Consider the following 23,889-nt stretch of genomic DNA (forward strand, 5'->3'; position numbering starts at 1 on the left):
ACAAATTTTTTAAATTATTAATATAAACACCAAGCCCAAATAACAAACCGGAGAATGTTCTCTTCTTAATTCTTTTGCCAACGTAACAATCATCATCAACAAGTTAAATATAATTTGTTACACCAGCGTCATCCGTATATCTAAATTACAAAAAAAAGGAAGAAAGATGAAGAAGAAACTGTTGGTGGTATCCAACAGCGGCAGTGTCTTCGGTGGCCTTCGCATGCGGAGTTCTCTAATGATGATGATGATGATGGTGGTGGTGGGGTCGGCGATATTCAGCGGTGGTTTATGTAATCCTAATAACCTGCTAAATCATACATATATACATATACATAAACATATACATATTGCAGCAAAATTCATATAACCAAAAGTAAAGTATAGATAAAGAAAGACAAAGGAAAGTCAAAGGGAAGTTGAGCTTGAGAAATCAACAAAGATTTTCACGATTGATTTGAGTAACACCTTCAATGAGCATATGACGAGGTTTGATTTTCAATTTGATGAATTAATTTGATGATTATTAGTATGGGAAATTGGGGGTGAAAATGTGTATATGTGTGTGGGATGTGGAAATGGCTACATGTAGCCTGTAGGTGCAACCTGTCAATCAGCTACCCCAAGTTTCCATATACCCTTTCTTTTTTATTTTAACTTTTTCTTTTTACTTTATATTTTGTGGACATATTATATAAGAAAAATGATTTATCCTCCTAATAGCTTTAGATGGTAACATGGATTTTTAGGCTAACAACTTAGAAGGATTAATCATTACCCATTATATAATTAGATATTACTCCATACTATCATTATTATTGGTCAAAATCTTTATATACGGTAAGTCAATAATTAAGCAAGTATATTATATAACTTATTGCGTCGGCAGAGTTATATACTAGTTTAAGGAATAAATTAGATTACATGTATTATGATTGTCTTTCTTTTATGTCTTGTTTGCTTTCAACATATTATGTTGTGTTCTTTTAGAGTAATTGCAGTGTCTAATTGCTTTAATTACTCGATTTTAAACTCGTGTCTACTTACAAAGTTTCATCAAAAGTTTCGGCCTATCCTTGATATGTTCATTAGAACCCTTATATATTTACTTATCATGTTCGGTCTAAAAGACAAACTCGTAACTTGTGAGAATTCTTCACAATTATCTCAAGGAAAACACTCATGTCATCATATGGGTCATATGCTTTAGACATGCATCCTATTTAAATGCCTCGAATGTTTTACTTTCTCAGCTTCAGTCGCATAGGATGACCATCTTTCGCAAAAAATTTAAATTTCTACACAAAACAAAATAACAGAACGACAGTTAATTATTTAAAAGTTTCAATATATATATATATATATATACATATAACTAGATTAAATCCGCATGTTGTGCGGACTAACTAATAACATAAGTAAAAAATACAATTACAGATAGTTACATTATTATTCATAATATTAAAATATGTCTGATTACGATTGATTCAAACAATAAAACTATAGTTTATGAATATATGATATTCGTCAAATAGGTTTATTTTTTTTTTGAACGGCAGATATAATACACTACTAAATTACATCATTGTCAAGGATTGAACCTTGGTCTACACTTCAAAAAGCAAGACTCTCTGTCACCCCACCTAAATGGTAATAACTACGTCAAATATGTAGTATAACTACATCAATAAATAAATTACAAACAAAACTATACAAACTTAGGTGTCACCAATAGAACATGGAGAAAGAAACATAAAAAGGAAAAAAGGAATTAATTTAGTTGGTACATCTCATATGACAAGTGAGTTTGTATAATTTTGTTTGTAATTTGTTTGTCAATTTAGAATTTTTCATTTATAAATCATAAAAAATTGTATATCTTTGTGAAAAAGAAATCCATCCATTAAGTTTTAAGAAATATACATGAAATAAAATTAAAAATAAATTAGGAAAACAATGTTTAGCCGATTCTGAATATATATATACTTACTATAACTTTAATATAGCATAATTATTATAAACATAAATAAAAAAAAAATAGAAGAAATCTATCCATGAATTTAGCCGATATACATTAATATAACATAAGAAATTTATCTATCAATTCCATTAAGATATACTTTGCTTCCATTAAGATATATTTTGCCGTCTTATTTTATTTTTAACTTTTTTTTTTATTATTACTTATTTAATGATGATGATTAGGCTAAAGTATAAATTTTAAATTGTGCTTTAATGATGATTAGGCTAAAGTGTAATGTTTTTAAAGTATGCTTAAAATTATGAATTTAATGTAAGTATGACACCTAGGAAAAAATCCTACATGACATGATTTCATAATTGTCACATAATCAAAAACATATCCTCTTTTAGTTATATAGAGAGATAAAAGTTTCAATACGTATATACACAAAATTAGATTAAAACCTAAGAATGTTAAAACACTTATATTTGTTTTTATGATATTTTATTTTAGATATTTATATATATCCTTAAATTTTAAACTTTTCTACTTTGTATTAACATTTTAGGGTAGAGATGATTTATTCTGATAACCATTTAAAAAAAGAGAGAGAATTCCCTCAAGGTTTTTTTTTTGAACGATCAGACTTTTATTAACAGAAGAAGCTAGCGAGGAGCTAGAGTAATGTTACAAGCAAGTAGAGTACGAGTAATAAGAGTAATAAAAGCATGTAGCACAGGTACAAGCAAAAAATTACAAGAAGGAAATCAAAGATTGAAGCAACACCATTTTGACCAGTCCACTATTAGCTCAGGTTATTTCTCCAATTTAAGTCAAGTTGGAGAAATCTTGACTCTTGATTTTTAATTAAGAGACAAGATTCAAAGATACTCTTTGAATCTTGGCCTTTGATTTTCAATCAAGGGTTAAGATTACCCTAGTCATGTTAGGATAACTTAAAGTAATTATCTCCCTTAAAAAAAGTGGTATCATTTTGAATCACACATTGCATTCCTTTATTAAAATAACTAGATTATTGTCCCGCGTAATACGCGAGTAAATATAGTTTTATACTTACATACATCAAAAATATAATTTTTTTAAAGTAATAATTAACGAATTAAAATATTTAATTTCACTTTATTAACATTTGATTTTTTGATCTTAAAAATTTCACAAACATTTATTGTATTGTTCATTAAGTCTTACCGATTCAATAAATTATTCAATGCCAAAAGTTATTGCTTATCCATGTCATCACAAATATCTCGATGTCATTCGGATTTTCATGTTATGTCATGAAAAATGTGACACATGACACATTCTTTCGATAGTGCCAAGACATACAACCTTCTAAATTGAGTTGCAAGGTTGCCACCATTAAGCCAATGATCATTCCAGAATGTTTTCTTATTTTCACTCCTTCTTTAATAACATCTTAAGGGGTTAGCAATCGAGTGTGCCTCAAGGAATGGTGAACATATATTTATCCATGTATTATTACCATTTGTTTTACATAGGAACGCAAACTCAGAAACATGAATCGCATGGATGATTTTAAACCTCATGGCATCCAAGTTTTGAACCATATGTCATATTCATGATATATAACCATGGATGGAGTCCGACTCCAATTTGGTACAATGTAATCTTTTTTAATGGTATATTTGTATTTTTTTTCCTACAAAATATTAATAAATAAAAAATACATACAAACGTTGACTTTCTTATCATAAGCCTCTTATTTGAAAGTACATCACTTGGTTGGAAACATTAGTCTTGAGATAAACCTCTCTATTTGTAGAGTAAAAATTTTAAAAGTTTTGATTTTTAATAGAATAGGGAAAAAAATGTTTTTTTTTTTGTTTAGGTAAATGTACACTACATTGATAATATAATTGTATGTAAAAACGTTATATTTTTTTCAAATTCTTTTATAACAGTAATCACAATAGTCATGCATATTTACAAGCTAAATCATACATCATTAATTTCAATAATTTATTTTACTTTGTTAAATAGAGTGCAACTTCTCCGTCACCACATGCTCCAAAATTGCTGATCAATGTTAAAAGTTGATGTTCCCAAAGTTTTCACTCACCTAAGTTAAAATTGGCCTTCTCAACACTGTCGTTGATAATTTGACTAACCTAGACATTAGATATCAGGTGTTACGACATTATTAATATTCAATTTTACTTTATTATAGTTTGAAATATAGCTTACTATTTTTATTAGTAGAAAATTAATCTGTATATTTTAAATGAAACATACCTTAGATATTTCAATTAAAATATGTTTTGTTATATATATATATATAATATTAACTATTATTCTATTGGATAAGATATAAGATAAAGAGTATTATTTTATTATTATCTTTAAAAATATATTAAAGAGAAACCTTAATTCATTTTTGAAGAAGTATGGACCATTATATGAATTTTAACTTTTTATTTACATCTATTAGATCAAATGATGATGATGATGTATATCTTATTTAACCCTTTGATTTAATTTTATTTTATTAAATTTAAGTTATTATTACTTCCTTATATAAGTTGTGTTAATCAAACTTAATAAAAAAACTAAAAAACAAATATGAATTCTATAGTAAGCTATCACAATTATATATCAGGAAAATAGTTTTATGAAAATTGCAATGATATTATGAATAATTTTAAGTTTGATTAACACAACATGCGATATATAAATTGATAATTAATTTGCTAAGTAATTTTAGTGTATAACTAAATTATCCGGATGAATGAAAGATATTCAAAGAAACGAAAACCTTATTTAGCGAGATCTCTAATAAATGTTGTATCCAATTTTTAAGACTGTGGTTAAATAACGCACAAATATATATGAGAAACAATGACCAAGGTTTGTTACAAAAGCGAACTTTGTGCCTAAAAACGAACTGTCTGATAACTGTTAACCAGAATTTAATCGAAGACTAAAATAACTTCATGTTTTCTAGTTGTTTAATTCTTATCTGGTTAAATATTTGTCAACTTATGATATTTTCAAATTTTAACATATCATTTATTATATATGTTTCTCGCGTATTATTCGGGTATTAATCTAGTTCGGATATATATTAGCTATTAATATATTAATATATTGAATATATAATAATAAAAATTATTGGGTAAAAAGTGTAAATTTGTGATGGAAAACCAAAAAGCGTAACATTAAATTTAAAGGGGTATTTTTTGTATAATCATAAAAAGTATAAGTATTGATATTGTCATTTAAGAAAGATAAAATAATTAAATTTGATCTAATGGTTCTAAATCAAAGATGGAATTCATCCAAGGTTCTTGTTTGTTTAGGAATGAATTTATCACCTTGTTATATATATATTGGTAGATACTATTCTACTTAACTTTTTTTAAAAAAAATTATCTCACAAACTGGAAAAATAGGTATGGCCGGTTTTAAAATTTCATCATCATTCTGACTTGATATGTTTTTGACGAGTTTTTAATTTTTTAAAAATTATATATAAATTTTTTTAATAAGATCCATAAGATATTTGTGTTTAGCTAGAGCGATGTTGGTTAGACAATGACATTTTGAAAAATCAAAAGAAAAAGGGCAGGCGGAGCGTGGAAAGCGGATGCAAGGAATTTGATAAAACCAATCACGTCCGGATACAAAGAAACAAAGACCCACCACCACTCATTTTTTTTTTTCTTTTTCCTTCTGTCTGTCTTCACACTTATTTTATTATTATTTCAAAATATCCTCTGTTTTGATTGATTCTTATTTCTTCAAACTCTATAATAATAATAATAACAATAACAATCTTCCTTGAAATCGAAATAATAAAAATAAATAAAAAGTAAAAGAAGAAGAAAGAAATGGCGGATCAGCTAACGGATGATCAGATCTCTGAGTTTAAAGAAGCTTTCAGCCTTTTTGATAAGGATGGCGATGGTATCTTTTCTTCCTCCTCCACATCTTTTTTTTTTTCTTATTATTATTTCGTTTAATTGTATTACATATAGTTTTTATTATTTTTGTGAGGATTTGTTGGATATTTATGATGATTATTAAGTAACCTCTAGAAATTTAAGTAACCTCTTGAAATGGGCCTTTTTGGTGTGGTGGTGACTATTCGCTAACCATAGTCTAGGACTCTAGGCCCTCACCTTTAGATGATGGGGCAGGTTCTATTTCACAGTTTTCGTTAAAAAAAACTACGGTTTTTGGGCCCCAATATCTTGATGGTGTATGGGGTCGTTAAGATGTAGACAGGCCTAACTCTACCTAGGTAGAGAGGATGCTTCCAAGTTCCATGTAAATGGTAAAAAATGACATCCAGAGGCCAGGGTGTTAACACTGTTTGGTATTTGAAATTTCTACAAACATGCATAAGAAGTTCATCTACACACACACACACACACATATATATTAATTATATGTAAAGCAAAAATATATATGTAATCCAATACATAGTTTGAGAGTTTTCATAGTTCTTACAAAAAAATGGTTCTCAAAATATGGAAATATATATATATATATATATGTATATGTATATATATGTGACATGCTTCAGTTATGGATATCCTAACAACTAGGCATATAACTCCGTTAATCTACCTACATGCCTTGTCAAATCAAGCGACAACATGGTTTACATCTTTACCTTTAACCGTCATCAAGTAGTAGCGCTTCTTGATTGTATTTGAATTTTCGATCTGTTGTTTTATTTTTAGAATCTCAACATTAGTTGTCATTTACTACTTTCCCTGCTTATAACTTGTCTTGTTTGAGTTTGAAGTTAAAAGCCCTGTTCACTCATTTTGAGGGCAATTACCTTTCACGCTTGTGACATGTATATACATTTTTAATATCACAGTAGTAGCTGGTTTCACTGATCTTGGTGTTACCTATTTGTGACTTTGTGTCAATTTCGTGCCATTTGCTTCTATACGGGTTTGGGTTCAAATAAAGAAAGCTATACCAAAAGGGGTGCATGTTAAAAGTCAATCAAAATCCTTCTATTAATGAATACGACCTTTGTAAGCCTTCTCAAGGGTAGTGAACAATACTTATGAAGTTATAATGATACTGTTTCTGTAATCATATTTATCGTGTTAATTGTTTATAAAACCCAACCCTTATCAAAACAAGGGAAATGATTACTCCTTCTAAAAGTATCGCCTAACAATCCTCCAAATTATAAGATGATGAACAGATGAAGTATAGAAAAATCAAGGGGTAAACTAAGCAAAAAGATTTTGTGGAATCCATATGTCATCATCGTGTAATTTAGGAGGGTTTTTAGTCTATTTTTAGGAGAATATGTCATTTCCTCTGAAACAATTATCCATTTCAGCCCATGCTTCTGCCCACTTCATCTTTTGCCACTTCTAAATACTTAGATAATGGAATTTATGTCCCTGATGGCTCTTTTTGGACTGTATATAGGTTGCATCACGACAAAGGAGCTTGGAACTGTGATGAGATCCTTGGGGCAGAATCCTACGGAGGCTGAACTCCAGGACATGATAAACGAAGTTGATGCTGATGGCAATGGAACCATTGATTTCCCAGAGTTTCTAAACCTAATGGCCAGGAAGATGAAGGATACAGACTCCGAGGAAGAACTGAAGGAAGCATTCAGAGTTTTTGACAAGGATCAGAATGGCTTCATTTCTGCTGCTGAGTTGCGTCATGTGATGACAAATCTCGGCGAGAAACTTACTGATGAAGAAGTTGATGAGATGATCCGAGAGGCTGATGTTGATGGTGATGGCCAAATCAACTACGAGGAGTTTGTTAAGGTTATGATGGCCAAGTAATATAACCCTTTCGTATTGGGTTTTTATATTAGTACTATTTGAAAAGACAAAAAGGGTTAACACTATCTTTTTATATTAGTACTATTTGAAATGATTTGGGACAAAAAGATGCTAATTATGTCACGGATGCCTTAATCATATGTTTAATTATGTATCTTTTTACAATTATCCACGCCTCTTTTTCGCTTTCTATCATTTTTCTTCAATTCTTCATTGTTAGTTGCAACATATTCACAGTAAGGTTATGACATTTTCAAGATTCGTAATGAAACATTTCATTACTAAAGTCATGGTATTGACGGTTTAATGTTAAAACTGGCCAATATAATCTCATGGTCCTTGGCAAATATTGACCATGATTGACAGTGTATCTGTAGAATAGGTCAGAAATCTATTGCTTTTATTTATGCCATAATCTTTTGCAAAATTAGACCTGATGAAAACTTCATTTTTCTTTGCATATGGGTGAAGTCCTTAAACCTTATTTGTAATTGTGCATCACCTCGTCCTTATTCTGCTTGTCTTTTTCATCGTAATGTTTACATCTATCGGCATAGTTGTGTGCTTTTTCATTCCTATATCATCTTGAAGGGTGATCATATGAAGTTATGAACAATGTTATCAAGAAATGACTAGTGTAGGAAACGAATTTTTTTCATTTTTCTTTTTGACAAAATGGTATATATATTTTTTTTGAAAGACAGAACAGATAATGACTAACACCTTCAACTTTGATACGCTCGCGTCGGGTTGAATCATGGCAACACTCTAAAGAGTTTTGCTCTCCCATTTGTAGATGGGTATAATGTTGTTAAGACTCTCTCACCACATTTGCATGTTGAGAATTCGAATCCTTAACCCTCTAAAAAAAACCACAAAGTAAAGAACTTCCTAACCACTTGGCTATCACTCCAATAGCAAAATGGTATCATTTAAATAGTGTTTTAAAAAAGTAGGGTTGTAAAAATAGTCATTCTGTGGTCATATTTTGCCACCTACCCTGAACCCGCAGTCTACAAAATTCCAAATATGGTTTGTAGAAAACCAAAATGTGTTAGTTGACTTAGTTTGTGATGTACATTTTTACGGTATGAATTTTAAAAACCCTATTTCAACATAGAGAGGTGAAGAAACTCCCATTTTATCAGAAATTTGAGAAAAAACTTTACACATTGTGTAATGCGACTCATGTGATAAAAATGAATTTGATTCCAAGGCTGAGTACAGAGTACTCGTTATAAAAATCGTGACTGATGCGAGTTAAGTAATTTTCAAATAATCGTTATGACGCTATGTGATTCACAATACGGTCAACTCAGTGAACATTTAACCAACTTAGTCAAAACTTGGTAAATAAGTAAGTCAAAAATTCATTTAATCGGTAAAAAATTATGTCAACCTATATTTTATCTATACTATATTATAAAACAAATTCACTTTTGGTTATTAACATTGAAGTTAAAATTTCAATATTGATTTTAAGTTTCAACAATGTACACATTCTAATGTATGTTGTACCATATATCATAGTTACATTACACCAATAACTTCCACTACTCACTGGCGCCACCACCTCCACCAATCTCTGCCACCACCGCCGCTGCCGCCGCCATTACATCACCGCCACCGCCTCCACCTCCATCACCGCCGCAATGCGCAAGTACCGTTCTCGTATATTATAAAACAAATTTCATTTTCAACTATTAACATTCAACAAATCAATAAAATTACATTAAATTAATAACCAATATTACGTTGACACCACCACATGTGATCAACAAATAGAGAAAAAAAAAAGGATGAAAAATACATTAACAATGATTTAATAGGTGAAAGTCTAGTTTATAAAAATTCGTTTATATAACTATATTTCAACTACCAAAGATAAATAATACAATAACTAATAAGAGAATAAACAATCACTTAAAAATCATATCATATATCCTCAAAAAAAAAAACAAAAACATAAACATATATACCTCCCAAAAAAAATATCATCTTTCCGATGATGACGATGTTGGAAGCATCAACTTTAACAACAAGAGTTTTCCGACCAGCAGTTACTATTAACAACATTGTAAGTCTTATCTTTTTTGACTTTTCCATTATAAACATAGTATTGAAAAAGTCAAAGGTATGGAGAATTAGATTTAATCTGATTCTTGGATTTAGTATTTTGTTTCTATAGGAGTTTTATTAACTTTGATATAGTTATAGTAAATTTCTGTGTGTATTTTGTATCTAATGATATTGTTTCTGTATCTGATTGTGAGATTAATAGCACTATTAAAAATAGAAAAAAAAATTGATCTTTAAGGATTTAGAAGAACCAAAAGGAGGGATTGATAAGACTTGGACCGACCGAAACTCCATCGATGTTGGTAAGCCGGTGTTTCCGGGGCTTTGGAATATTCCATTTAAGTTAGCCTGAAGCATAAGCTCAACATTGTCTTCCACATATTGTCTTTGGGTCGGGGTCAACATTTTTCTAAGTCTTTTGCTAATCAGTTTAGGCTGGGATATAATGAAATGTAGCTAATTTGTAGGATTAATCAAGTGTCTTGGTAAGTTTTTTTGTCAAATGCGAAAGGAAAAGAAAAGTGCCGAAGTAAAGGAGTTAACTTGTGTCGTTTATAGTCCAGTTATTTAGGGCCTGATTAAAAAATTTTTAACCATTGTATTTTCTGTAGAAAGAGTAATATTTTTAAATGTCGATATGAATGGTGAAATGTTTATGTTTGATGCCGAAAGTGTTGTAACTTTTTGATGCATGTAGGAACGAATATGATAACAGCTCAAAAGTTCCTTCTTTCTATAAAAACAAGAGTCAATGCCACAAGCCTTTGCTTTTGCGGTAGTAACGTTTGAAAAGATTCATTTGCCTTTAGCACGCTTAAATCTCTCTTTCTTCGGCATATTAGTAAACTAGTGCTTTTAACTAATACTGTATGTCATTAAAGAACATCAGAGTGAATTACCTTAGAGAAGGCTTCGAACCATTGGTCATTAGTTACTAAAACATGACCGTTGAATTGGAAATGTTAGATAAACCGGAGGAAACAAGTCAATAACCATGAAGTTGAGCCTAAGCCTTCAGTTCGACATGCATTTTATGTATGTTTTCTCTCACTAGGTTTTGATGATGACCTGCTCGTAAATCTGATATGGAAAACCATGGAGTGTCACATGGTTCATCTAATTTAGTTTTGGCCTCACTAGGAGCAGAGCCTTCTGATCCTCACACTCATGGCAAAGTGTTCCCTCTTTTTTTTTTCTTTCCTTTTTTTTTTTAGTTTTGCTAGAAACATTGGAATGTTGTATCATCCCTGTTTCCAACATGACTTGAGTTATGTGTGGACAACCTTGGAGAACTGACCTGAGTGCAGTTGTCATATTGACTGTTAGCAACATTGGCTTCTTATTTCATGACATGACCTAATAACATAGGAGTGTAACACTTTTTCTGTTTAGTGCAACTGGTCCCTTGGTATAATCTTATGGTGTAGTTAACTAACCTTTTCTTCCAGAATCAGTACCTGTTAATTACTTTACCATCTGATGATGGACCCAGCATTGAGCTTCCCCAACTATGAGAAAATTACAATAAAGCACTACTGTTTCTACAATCACAATGTAGACCTTGAGGATATCTGTCTGCCTAAATGATATTAGTCTTGCTTTTGCAATGTAATAGATGTATCTCGAAAGGCTGTCGTCTTGTATTTTCCACATTAGGCTTTAACCCGATGAAAGTTGTGTGGCATATATAAAAGTTGTAGTTTTGGTTTAGTACAACTGAGATTGTTTATGTTTGTCATAGTTTCAAATAAATGCCGATTTTCACACTATAGTCATTTTTTATTCTGCCATTGATCTTATTCCTTTAAATTCCCAGAGTAATAACAAAGATCATAGTAGCATGCCATGTTCTTGTATAAGCGGTTTTAAGGAAAGGGACAATATTTCAATGCAGTCTGGGAAGCAATACGGAATCTGCAAACCTAAAAGAGTGATGGATGTCACGCTCTTTTCTGGCTGCTGTATTAATAATCAAAGGGGGATTGCTAGTAAGTTTTCTTTTGTTTACCATCCTTGGATAATTATGTTCCCGCCGCCATCAAAAGGCCCATATTGTATTCACTTCTGCAATCATAGAGAATCATACATGTATGATATCTGCTGCCTTGTTTCTTTTGTGTGTTTGACATTGAGGGGAGAAACTGTCTTTAGTCAAAATAATGCAAAGATAGAAAATTTATATAAGCACAATTATCTAAGTGTAATTATGACCTAAACAGAATATTGGGCCTAACAATATTCTGACATTCTCCTAATCTGCAATTCGGTAGTGTGAAACTATCTTGATTATATATTAGTCTATGAGTGGCTGTAATTGTTCACTCTCCTTAATAGTTCTTGGGTAACCCTCCTAGTTAAAATCAGTATTACAAAAACCGTCTTAGTGATACATGCAAAACATGTGGTCTATAATAAATGGTTTCGAAATACATCTTTTTCATTATAGGTTTATAGATGTGTGCATGACAATGATGTTAGTCTTATTAGTTAAATTTTTGGATAATGCAAGCTTTTTTGAAACTAAAAGACAAATTCTATCGGATGGTAGTTGGGCACTTGGTTTCATGTATCAATTAGTAAAATTCTAGGGAGAGTTGAAGGTTATTCATCTACCCGACAGTTGTAAAATTTCAAGCTGGTATAAAGAAGTTCATATAGTAATTATTGTTAGTTACGTGTGCTTTCTATCTTGGTAACATGGCTGCAAAATTACATCCTGTATTTGGTGATCCCTTTCGATTGACTTGCTGTCGTGAAAACTTGGTGTAACTATGAAGCATAGGTGCTTCAAAACCTTGGTCAGTCTTCATATTTAATGCTTCGTGACTGTAGTCTAAGCTTGTCAACTGTCAATGAGTCATGTATCTAGAGCAGATGTTAACCGTTTATATGATCCAATAGATCAAGATGTTTGTGTCATTTGATATGATAGATTCACCCTAATAAGTGGGTTGTTAATCTGTTCAAAAGTGGTTCGGTTTTGATAGCTGGAAATTAACGTATCAATTGCTGCTATGCTACATACCTGCAACATAAGAATTCTTTGTATCAATGAAATTACCAATGTTCTTTGTCAGCATCATTTGATGATTAGGTTAGTTATAGCCCCTGTTAGCCTAACCAATCCACTGAAGATTTATCATAGCTTTGTAGCTTTTACATGATAACAACTTACTGTTTGATGTACTATAACGGGCATACAAGGAGCAGTTTTTGGTGATTGGATCATTTGTATGTCTTTTAAAATCATTATCTGAAATAAATAAAGTTACATTAGTAGCTACAGTAAAACAGGCAGTGTGTGTGCCTTTGGATTTTCTTATAGTATTTTAAGCAGTGAAAGTCAGACGTTTTACTGTTTGGTGAATTAAGTATATTTTTAAGGAATTAGATGATAAAATGACATTTTTGTACAAAGTGATGAGTCTCGATACGTGAGTATAAGTTTTTTAAGACAGATTAGATACGTAGTTACTTACATATAAGTTTACCCTAAGTAGATTAGTTTGTTTCAGTTCGTGTTAAACAGTATCCAAAATTATTACATGCCACCTAAATGGTTGATGTAATCAGAAGCATAATCTGTCTAGCCGTACATCAAAAACTGATCTGGTTATTACATCAAGTGGTAATCAGTTCCACGTTGAAAATCCAACATTTGCCTAATCTCGTACTTGTTCAGTGCAGTACCTTTTAGACATGCATCTTTATGTTTTCCAAAGCCATGTCAAGTTAAACGAGAAGATTCAGAAGGAACCTTAAGCAGTGAAAGCATGATATTGGATGAACAAACCTTAGAGCAGGAACTACAAATTGCTATCCAGGAGGAAAACTACACCCAAGCAGCCAAAATTAGAGATAGCCTTAAACTTCTTCATGAAGACAGTAAAGCGGCTGTTCTAGCAGCAAATTCCCGATTTTACAATGCATTTAGGAATGGTGATTTAGCTGCTATGCAAACATTATGGTCAAAGAGTGAAAATGTGTGTGTTGTGCACCCTGGTGTTAGTGGCATATCGGGATATGAACTTGTTATGGGAAGTTGGGAATTCGTTATGGGAGATTATGATTTTCCATTGTCGATTGAAGTCAAGGATGTTCAAGTTATTGTAAGAGGTGATATGGGGTATGTCACTTGTGTAGAAATGGTGAGAACAACCGGTAAAAGCTGGGGACGACAGTTTGCAACTAATGTTTTTGAGAAGATAAATGGTCGATGGTTCATATGTGTTCATCATGCTTCTCATGTTGATTTGTGAAGTTTAGACACTATTTCAAGCAGGCTAATAAATAGTGGCAGTTGGAAACAAGTTGCTTAAGCTCTTCCATTGTAGTAAAGCGTCGTGAGAGTTGAGATGGTATAGTGTGTAAAATTCTATATTTCATGTTTATTTATTTATTTTAGCTTAATCTGTAAGCTGATTACAGAAGAGTTGCTTGCCTTTTTCTAGATGGTTTTCAAAAGAAAACATATACTAGGGTGTTTGGATGTACGTTTTAGAAAGTGATGTGATTAAATAGTAAACCAGTTGATAATATTTTCAGCTCGTTACTATGGTTGTGTATGTAACATTATTTGACACTTGATTGTTAGAATTATGATAATCAGAATTGCAACGGCTATATGATACTTGAACAATGAAATACTGTTGAGTGTTAATCAATTAATCCTAAATTCTTTGAGAGAACTACCAACAACTCATAACCAACTGGTTGTGAAACTTTTAGGTATGGTTGACTAGATGGGACTATGCTCCAGTTCCAGTTTCCTCCAGTCCAGTAGTCCCTCAGTTCGGTTTCTTCTAGTCATGAATTTATGGAAGCCAAGTCAAGAAACAAATCTTCGGTTTTGCTTAGATTCATCCTCCTTTAGTTGTATTTTATGATAGCTCAACAGAAACCAGACGATCTTAGTTCTGTATCATATGCCATATGAAGGCATGAAGCCATTGTATTTTATGCGAAGTAAAACTATTTAAATTTGTATTGCCAAATAAAACTATCTAACCAAGTGTGATAAGAAACTACTAAACCCTCCCAGTTGGTTAAACGGGCGGTTTCTTGGCATGTACAGTGCTCTGACTTTTGACTTTTTGATTTTTTGTTATAGATAGTTTAGTAAAGTTATTTGCATCTTGAAGATGATTAACTTGGAAAATGTGAGTTAACTTTTGGCTAGTTACAACTGCTACACAAATGGAGAATGCTTGCAACAAAGATATTGAAGATGCATTGTATTCAAGTGAGTAAAGGCCATTCTCAAGTTCAACCAAACTGAAATCATGTTTGTTGCTCTGTCCCTGCAAGCAAAGTATAATTTACGCTTTATCTTTATATATGAAGTATATTATCAACTGATATCATATGACTTAATATTCGATAATTTCTAGAGAAAAAAAAGTGGACATAATGACAATTAATATTTTTGTCTACCTTAGATCCGTACCAACTAGGCAACTACCAGTCCATGTGTTACCAAACTCACCATGCTTCCTTTATGTGGAAAGTAAACTACTGGATAGACATCTTCTCGTCATAACTACGCTCTTTCTTAAAATGGGGAGTTTGGTGCAATATCCTTGTTTAACTAAATACTGTAGTATCTGAATATGCTAATCCAATTCATTTGTAGAGTCGATTACACGTTGGCAAAATGGGTGGTTTGGATAACGGGTCAAAAGTCAAGTTGAAACAAGGAATTTGGAGTGCAGGTGATCCTCAATATCTGTTTTGCCATAGTTTTAAAATTTATACATTAATGTGTTAATAATATAAGAAATACGGAGTAAGTAATTAGATTGTTAATATAACATTTTTAAATGAGATTATTTAACAGTTCTATGTATTGAAATTTGGAAATACACTTTGACTGACTTTTGACTTGCATACTTGGTGGAATCAATTTAACTCCATTTTTAGCCAGCTTAGACTTATACCCATTTGACCCGTTTAAGATGTAAGATAACCCAATCTACCCACTCATTACCAAATGGGTTAATATTGCCACCTTGTTTGATACAAGCTGAATAATGGACTCGATTATATTCAGAGCAAATGCATCTGATAATGTTGCTCAAAATGGAAACTATAGCTAGTACCTGGAAACAAAGCTCAAGGCGATCTGAGGTGGATGCACTTGAGTCTCCAGACGTTTCATTCTGCTTTGAAAAAACTCCCAATTCACAACCGATATCCCAGCCTCCACAATCACATACTCCACCAGATCTCCATCTGTTAACCAATGAAGAAGGTTGTCCACTATACGGTAAACTATGATTATTACAACCAGGAAGAATGACCACCGCGCTCTTTGAACCCCCTATACCTCCATAGGTTTCCTTACTTGTATTCTTGACGATAGTAGCAGCAAGCTCCACCGTTTCCATGCAATCAGGACCATACAAGACTGATTCTCTCACCACAAATAAATCCCTTTCTAGCCCACTAAACTCTGCATGATACGAACTTGAAATCTTCATATGACCCACAATCTTGTAGTCAAATCCATGACCTTTTTCTGTTAAATCTTGACTTTTGCAATCTTTACTATTCTTTTTAATCTCATTTGCAGAATAGAATGAGTAAATCAAACTTGAATCATCCTTGCCCGATGGTAACTTCTTCACAGCTGCAACTAAAATGTTACTGCTGCTATGTACTACAAGCTTGAAGATTGGGATTTCATTCTTTGTTTTAAGCTGCAGAATTGCGTTTACACTGGACGATTTCTTAATTAAAAGGTCGGTGGATTGCTGAACCTTCTCAGTTATATGCTGTCCTTTGTGCTTTAGTATCGGTTCCACCAACCACCTCATAGGAATAGACCTAACTATATTGGCACCATCAGCCTTCTTCGAGTAATTCTTGACTAAATCCGGAGAGGATCTAAACATTACTGGCCCTGAGTTTAAGACTTTATTTGTTGAGCTTAGTTGAAGAAAAGCTGACCTTGTTTTAGAGCTAATACTTTTGGCCATTTTCTCAAGACTAAAGCTAAACCTCTTGCTGAAAGATGAATGTCTCTCTTTTACAAAAGGCAAATTACTAATATCATGATCAAATATCATACAATCCTCATCACTCATTAAGTGCCCTGCAACCGACGTGTTTTCTTGAAGAGAAACCAACGCATCTTCGTATTCATTGAAGCAATGATCATCATCATGATCAATGTTCACTTCTGACAGCCTTTTAGTTAGATCATGTGATTTTTGTGACCCATAGTCTCCACTGCCGTCCAAAGAAGTTTCTTTTAGTGATGTTAGCATTTCTACAGCTTGTTTCCCTTTTTTCTTAGAGCAATGATCCTCTGAACAAGAAGCTTGCATCGAGACCAAAGTTTGTCCAGTAACAGTATCTGAAACTTGAACTTCCATTGCCTTTCCTTTAGGCCTAGCACCTTTAGGAAGTCGTCTTCTGGTAGATGAACTATTTGAGGCTTGTTGATCCAACTGTGGAATTCTTTTATTTATAAATGTAGGTAAGTTAGGTAATCCACTTTCCAATGCTAGACTACTTCCTGAAAGTGATGTAGTCATAGCACGTTTCGTGCTGGACTTCCAATTTTCTAGACGACTCCAGTCAAGAACTCCAAAATCCAAAGTTCTGTTTTGCGTATGCGCGCTTTTCCCATCACACTGAAGATAACCAGGCAAATTCCTACCATTTTTCACGAGGTCCTTGTCTTTATGTACCGTACGTTCTCTGCCTGCTGTTTTTCTTTGCTGGTCGTGTTGACTAACGTATAACCAGCTTCCATTTCTAGAGCATTCTATAGATTCTATGATCTTATTTTCTTGAAAACTTAAAGCTTTTTCTTTCGGCCCTTTTGAGGATTTGGAACTCATCTGCAATGTACCGCCCACGTCCTTAAAATTTGAAAAAAAAGGATTTTATATCACATAACACTGTTCATTCTTTATCTTGGGACTTAAAATACTAACGGCTCTTGGCTAAATTGAAAAAAAAAAAAATACACATTCAAACTACCATGAATGCAATACAAGTTATAGGCCTATATAAAAAACTTATGAAATTAACAAAATACTTTCTATTCGTCTAAGTGTCTTGTCTTAGGCTAACTTATGTCGTCGAAATAAAACATGTATGCATATTGAAGATAAGGAGATATTTGGGTTCAAGTCCTGCCTCCAGCGTGCCCACTCTACACCTTTTGGGTGCGCGTTTAATGTAAAGTGAGATACATATTAAAAAGCATTGGTCGAGATCGTGACGATTTCAAAAGACTAAACACAAATAGATACTCGAGACGAACATATAAAAAGGAGCAAAACAACACTTACGTGAATAGTGATTGATCATGTAATGCAATGCAGTAGTAAAATGAAAGAATGAAAATGGAGAACAAAAAAGTGATCAAATTATAAAGTAATGATATACTCCGTAATAAATAAATAAATTAAAATATGAAAGAAAGGAAAGCTATGAAGCTATAGTTTGATTCTAGGCGTCACGAAAATGTTTTTCTTGTATACGTTACATGTACTAAACTATAAGAAAGGAATCTAGAAAAATATTATATTTTAAAAACGATCTTTTAAGGGGGGAAAAAGATAAATGTACGAAATGTGAGTCCATGTGAACTTGGAAGATGAGATCGTAGTTTGTTCAGCCCAACGGTTCGTAGTCGTTTGTAAACTCGAACTTCGTCGTAGGATAGAAAATAGCTCCCCATAAGACAAACGAAACGATTGTAGAATAAAATACCATTTGGGCCTGTTTGGTTTATCAGAAATCAATAAAAATTCAATATAACTAAGAAAGAATAATGTCCTTAATTTCTTTAGTAGTATCAATATCATTCGGGGAGTGATATATTTACAACAAATTTTGGTAATTTATAACAATGAATATTTTACACAATTATATACTGTACTTTAAAATATGTACTTTAAAATATGTACTTTTGTTGTATATTGTTAAAATATGTTGTAGATATATCACTCCCCATATCATTATCATTATTTGTTTGTCATATGAGATTTTCGTTTGTTTGCTATAATAGTTTTTATATAAAAAATCTTTTATGTTAAGGGCCATAGTTGCCGACTCGTAACTTCTTACTCGAATCGAAACATGGTTTTTTGATTCGCAACTCGGAACGTGACTCGACTCGTAAGAGTCGGAATATTTTTAAGTACTACATAATATAGCATATAATTATATATATGTAACGTCTTTAGAAGCAAAATATAAGTTCATTATCTTAATAAATTTACTAAAATATTACATATTCAATAGTTTTGAAACATAAACTTACAATTTATATTTAAATTCACAATAAAATGGCAAGACTACATAGATAACACACAAAGTAATGAAACTGATAAGGATCGAGATATAATGGCCGAACAATAAAGAACCTCAGCAAGAACTAAATCAAACTTCTCAAGATGAGAAATTCTTATTAAATAAACTTTAAAACTTCAAAGATATCGATCTCTAAAAAGTCCCACAGCTTCTTTTTATGGCTGTCAATTCTTGCAAAGAAAGAAAAAAAATAACTACCAAAAATAAGCCAAAAGAATTATAGAAAGTTTCATAGAATACGTAAATAAGAAAAACCTTTTTGGGCCCTTAAAAGTGGCTAGACACGAGTCCAAGAGTGTGAGTTTTAGCCCACTCTAACTCCAAAATATTAATAAAGGGTAGCTGGTGGGAGTGATAGGTCATAGGGACGATCGATGATGAGGTGATCTACTTAATGAGCTTCGCCCTTAGCTATTATGGCTCCGCCATAGACTAAGAGGTTTCGCCTATAGCTTACGGGCTACACCTTTTGGAAAAAAAAATATATTTTAACAAATTTTTAAAGTTTTTCTTTTATGAAATTAGTTAATTAAAGAGGAAATGAAAAAAGTGAAAAAAAGGGCAAAAAATAAGCTAAAAAAAATAATCAAAAAACGAACCTTCTCCCCATCTCTCCTTAAGATACCTTCCCATTTGATCTCTATCATATATACTATATATATATATAGAAAAGTGAGTATGAGACTGTTATGTATCCAACTTGTATGAAAAACCCCTCACATACTAACTTTTTAATATTTTCAATAAATATTTGGACGCCCATGATTTTTTTGATATAAAAAAAAAGATATGTGATTCCGAGGCTAGGGTTCCCTCCATTACCCTTTTTAAAAATAAATGTACGAAATGTGAGTCCATGTGAACTTGGAAGAATGGAAGATGAGAGTAGTTTCGTTTTCAGCCCAACGGTTCGAAGTAGTTTGATTTTAAAAAAGATTTCTAAACTCGAACTACGTAGCAGGATAGGAAATAGCTCCTCATAAGACAAAAGAACGATTGTAGAAATAAAATACCATTAAGCCCGGCCTGTTTGGTTTATGAAAAAAATTCAATATAACTTAAGAGAATGGCCTTTCTTCTAGTAGTATCAATATCATTGAATTTTTTTTTTCATCATTATGTTCCGGATATTATATTATGGTCATGTAGTAAACTAAATCAGATCGGGTCAAACAAAAATAACACTAATAATCTAAGTTTTCCATTCAAATTAACAACACATAGTTTCTAACAAACAAAAAACTACAAAAACTTATGAAAATATCAACAAGAAAGGCATGAATTGTGGATTGTGGGAGGAAGACCTTGTTACATGGATTGTGAGCTAAAACATAGAATTATGAATGGACTAAGTGAATTGTAGGTTATAAACACTATAAAGGTAAATTTTATTTTTTGCTAGAGCCTAAAACTCAAAAAATAGAGGAAAACCTTGTGGGCTAAAACAAAAAACTATGAATAGATTAAGTGAATTGTGGGTAGAAAAACCAAAATGGTAAATTTTATTGTACTATTAAATTTATTAAACATATCAAAAAAAATTTAAAAATAATTCCTGGGGGCCGACGTAATAAATATAAATTTTTTTGGACGAAATTTGGATATATTAGTACTGGTAAGCGAAAAAACGGTGGTGACCCGAGCCCCCACGAGCCCCAAAAGAGAACCGCCCTTGAATATCATTATCATTATTTGTTTGTCATATGAGATTTTCGTATGTTTGCTATAATAATTTCTATATAATTAACTATTGGGTAATAGCCCAATGGCTACCAGCCGTCACTTTTCAGGGAAGGTTTTGGGTTCGAGTCTTGTCAAAGGCAAACTTAATATTAAGTATTGAGAATCACCTAGACACTAGCTTGACTGAGAGATTAGCGGATAATAAATAGTACATAGGATCAAGGGATTTTCATTTAATTACTCTTAATTTCTATATAGATTAAGTAAATAAAACAAGTATTAAAATAAAAAAAATAAAAAAATAAGTTTTTCTTCACTGAAAATCATTGTGCATCATGAAAATGATCATGCATCAATTGCTTCGTGTATTTTCGTGCATCAATTTAACCATGATCTAATGGTCATGATTTATCTTATTTATTTTATTTTAATACTTATTTTATAATACACTAACTCCTATATATATAATCTTAAATTTTTTATGTTGAGGCTATACTGCTATATGTAATGTCAACTAATTTTCTAGACTTAGTCATCATGTTTAGTCAATACATTACTTGGCAACTAATTCAAAATTTAAATTCAAAATAATTGTATTTGGTAATCGGCATTTAGATGGTAATACAAAAATTAAAAAATACAAAGTTCAATATATTTTGTTTTCATTAGTAATATTCGCGTGTATTTTATAGTGTGGATATTGGTGAGTGGTGGTGATGACAAACGGCGGAGTGTATATGTGCACATGTGTGAGAAGTATTATTAAGATTTTAAGAAAAAATATTCAAAATAATTAAAATCGAAAGAAAATAAATTGAAAAAGTTACAGGGATAATGGATCGACTCTCTTGAAAATATTTTAGAGAAAATCATGATGAAAGATTGAAAATAATATAACACTCAAAAAAGTAAACAATCTATACTTAATTACTTATGTATATGTTACTTTAGATGTGTTCTCCAAACTGAAATTGATTCAGACGAAACGTTATCGGTCCGTTGTTGACAAGTAATGATTACTTGGTAGTTACTCGAATAACAAACATTATCCAATAAGATAGGATCTATCGATAGAAAATATAAAGGAAAAGCAAAAAAGAAATTCAAAAAAAACACTGCTTTAGTTTCAAGTCTTCAACACGCGTGTTTCTTTAAAATCATTACAATATCTATAAAATATTATGAAATTGCTTGAAGCTTAGAATCTATGTAAACTTTACCAAAAAAAAGAAAAAAGAAATTCATGATAACCCTTTTCACCATCAATCATGTCTTTCTAAAACGTTTAATCAAAGTTTGATTTAAAAATTTTTGTGAATTTAAATGCTTACCTCACGCAATCTATACATTTCTTTGATGACACAGAGTAACACCACCAGGCAAAAGTCAACCCGACCAAGGCATTTGTGGCGACGTCGCCGTTAATACTCTGACACTGACAGGGGCCCCGCTATTTTCTCTGTCAGATTTACCATTACGGACATGGGGGCCCGCAGTATTAGCGGCGACGTCGCCGCTAATACTTTCTGGTCGGGGTTTGACTTTTTTAGCCTGGTGGGCTTACGCTCCTCGTTCTTTGATGATTATTATATCTTATAACACGGTATCCGCGTAATGTGGCGATAATGGAGGCGAGATGGTCAGGTGGTGATGGTGACGATTGATGATTGCGGCGACTACCGGTGGTGATGGTGTCGAGCTATATAAATTGATGTAAATGTAATGGGTGTAAGGTGATAGTGAAAAGGGTAATGATCAATCCTCTTACGTTGTTAGCCTAAAAATCCTCCTAATTAATAGGATTGTAACATGTGAAAAATCAGGGGGTGAGATTAGTAAAAAGAATTAGTGTAAATTAGTAAGATATGAATTTAGGGTGTAAATTAATTCTTCGGTGGTCATTTTGCATATTTTTTTCTAACATTTTAAGAACGTTGTAAATTCATTACATAGTAGTATTGAAAGGACTAGACTCGATAAACTGAAAAACGAAAAAAAAAAAAAAATTTCTTCCCCACTTCGCCGCAGTGGGTCTGGACACCTCCCACTGCGCCGCAGTGGGAAGTTTCTGATCTCAGACTGCACAAAAATCAACAAACTTACCTTTGAACTCAAAGCTAAAACACGACAAACTCAATTTTCAAACTTTGTAAATACCATGACTGAACTTTAACTTGACTAATACATTTATACAACATGTTTGAACATCTTTTCATCAACCAAACTTCATTACCCAACAATTGGGTCAAAGACAACATGGATAAACAACCAAAAATGATCAAGTTTTATTTCAAAAGCTTGTGGCTCTACCATGAGCCCTTTATACAACTGGAATCTGTTTCAAACTAACCAAACCAAAGCCTTTCCAAAACAACCAACTAATATCAAGAGCCATAAGTGAGGTGGGATATCTAGTTATCTACAACAAGTGCCAATCTACCTTCAAGAGCTTTCAAAAATCAACTTTAAGCTCTAAATCAACACTTCAAATTAACAACACTAGTTCCTTTTTCCGGAACTACCTATAAAAAGGTAAACAACTAAAATTTAAGTAAAGGCTTAGTGAATATACTTGCATACATTTACGAATACGAAGGAAGGCAAAGTGCAAGGACTTTCACATGTAACCTATGACACCGTCATGTCACATTTACATGCTCACTTTGCACACTATCAACACGTATATGGATCCATATAAGCTAAACAATCATAACAATCACATCTATCGGGATTCGGCCCTAGAGGTTCTTAGGCCTCATATCATATCAACTATTGGGATTCTTAGGCCTCATAATCACAATGCCCCACATGGGCTTATGCCGCATCAATTACCACACATGGATAAATAAACTTCAACATGATGTGGTCAAATACCACACATGGACAAAAGGCTTCAACATGATGTGGTCAATTGATCCAACATATACATAAAGGTATACAAATATACTCACCTCCTCTGCAACTTGGAAAATAAAGCTAAAACGATAATGCACAACAAGCTTCAACTTATGATCATCA

General features: G+C 32.1%; 2 protein-coding genes and 1 long non-coding RNA gene across 3 annotated transcripts; 2 read left to right on the forward strand and 1 right to left on the reverse strand.

Moving 5' to 3' along the window:
- Positions 1 to 40: 40 nt before the first annotated feature.
- Positions 41 to 652, reverse strand: LOC122607288. The gene is made up of 2 exons (XR_006325028.1): positions 469 to 652; positions 41 to 307 (listed from the first exon to the last, which is right to left on the reverse strand). It is a non-coding gene; the product is annotated as an uncharacterized LOC122607288 (long non-coding RNA).
- A 5,034-nt stretch (positions 653 to 5,686) lies between these two features.
- Positions 5,687 to 7,947, forward strand: LOC122606579 (calmodulin-7). Its single transcript, XM_043779420.1, has 2 exons — positions 5,687 to 5,908; positions 7,406 to 7,947. Exons 1-2 carry the CDS (start codon positions 5,833 to 5,835, stop codon positions 7,777 to 7,779), a joined length of 450 nt encoding a protein of 149 aa, XP_043635355.1. The 5' UTR covers positions 5,687 to 5,832; the 3' UTR covers positions 7,780 to 7,947.
- Positions 7,948 to 9,710: 1,763 nt separating this feature from the next.
- LOC122607334 lies at positions 9,711 to 14,410 on the forward strand. Its single transcript, XM_043780288.1, has 3 exons — positions 9,711 to 9,856; positions 11,675 to 11,846; positions 13,546 to 14,410. Exons 1-3 carry the CDS (start codon positions 9,785 to 9,787, stop codon positions 14,115 to 14,117), a joined length of 816 nt encoding a protein of 271 aa, XP_043636223.1. The 5' UTR covers positions 9,711 to 9,784; the 3' UTR covers positions 14,118 to 14,410.
- The last annotated feature ends 9,479 nt before the right edge of the window (positions 14,411 to 23,889 follow it).

The sequence above is a fragment of the Erigeron canadensis genome, chromosome 7 (genome assembly GCF_010389155.1).
Source record: "Erigeron canadensis isolate Cc75 chromosome 7, C_canadensis_v1, whole genome shotgun sequence".
Lineage (NCBI taxonomy): Eukaryota > Viridiplantae > Streptophyta > Magnoliopsida > Asterales > Asteraceae > Erigeron > Erigeron canadensis.

What these genes read in the sequence shown, in the direction of transcription:
- LOC122606579 (XM_043779420.1), top strand. Translation starts at nt 5,833, where the DNA reads ATGGCGGATCAGCTAACGGATGATCAGATCTCTGAGTTTAAAGAAGCT. An exon ending in TTTTGATAAGGATGGCGATG is followed by an intron (nt 5,909 to 7,405) that starts GTATCTTTTCTT and finishes GACTGTATATAG; the next exon opens with GTTGCATCACGACAAAGGAG.
- LOC122607334 (XM_043780288.1), top strand. Translation starts at nt 9,785, where the DNA reads ATGATGACGATGTTGGAAGCATCAACTTTAACAACAAGAGTTTTCCGA. An exon ending in CAGTTACTATTAACAACATT is followed by an intron (nt 9,857 to 11,674) that starts GTAAGTCTTATC and finishes TTAAATTCCCAG; the next exon opens with AGTAATAACAAAGATCATAG. An exon ending in TAATCAAAGGGGGATTGCTA is followed by an intron (nt 11,847 to 13,545) that starts GTAAGTTTTCTT and finishes TGTTCAGTGCAG; the next exon opens with TACCTTTTAGACATGCATCT.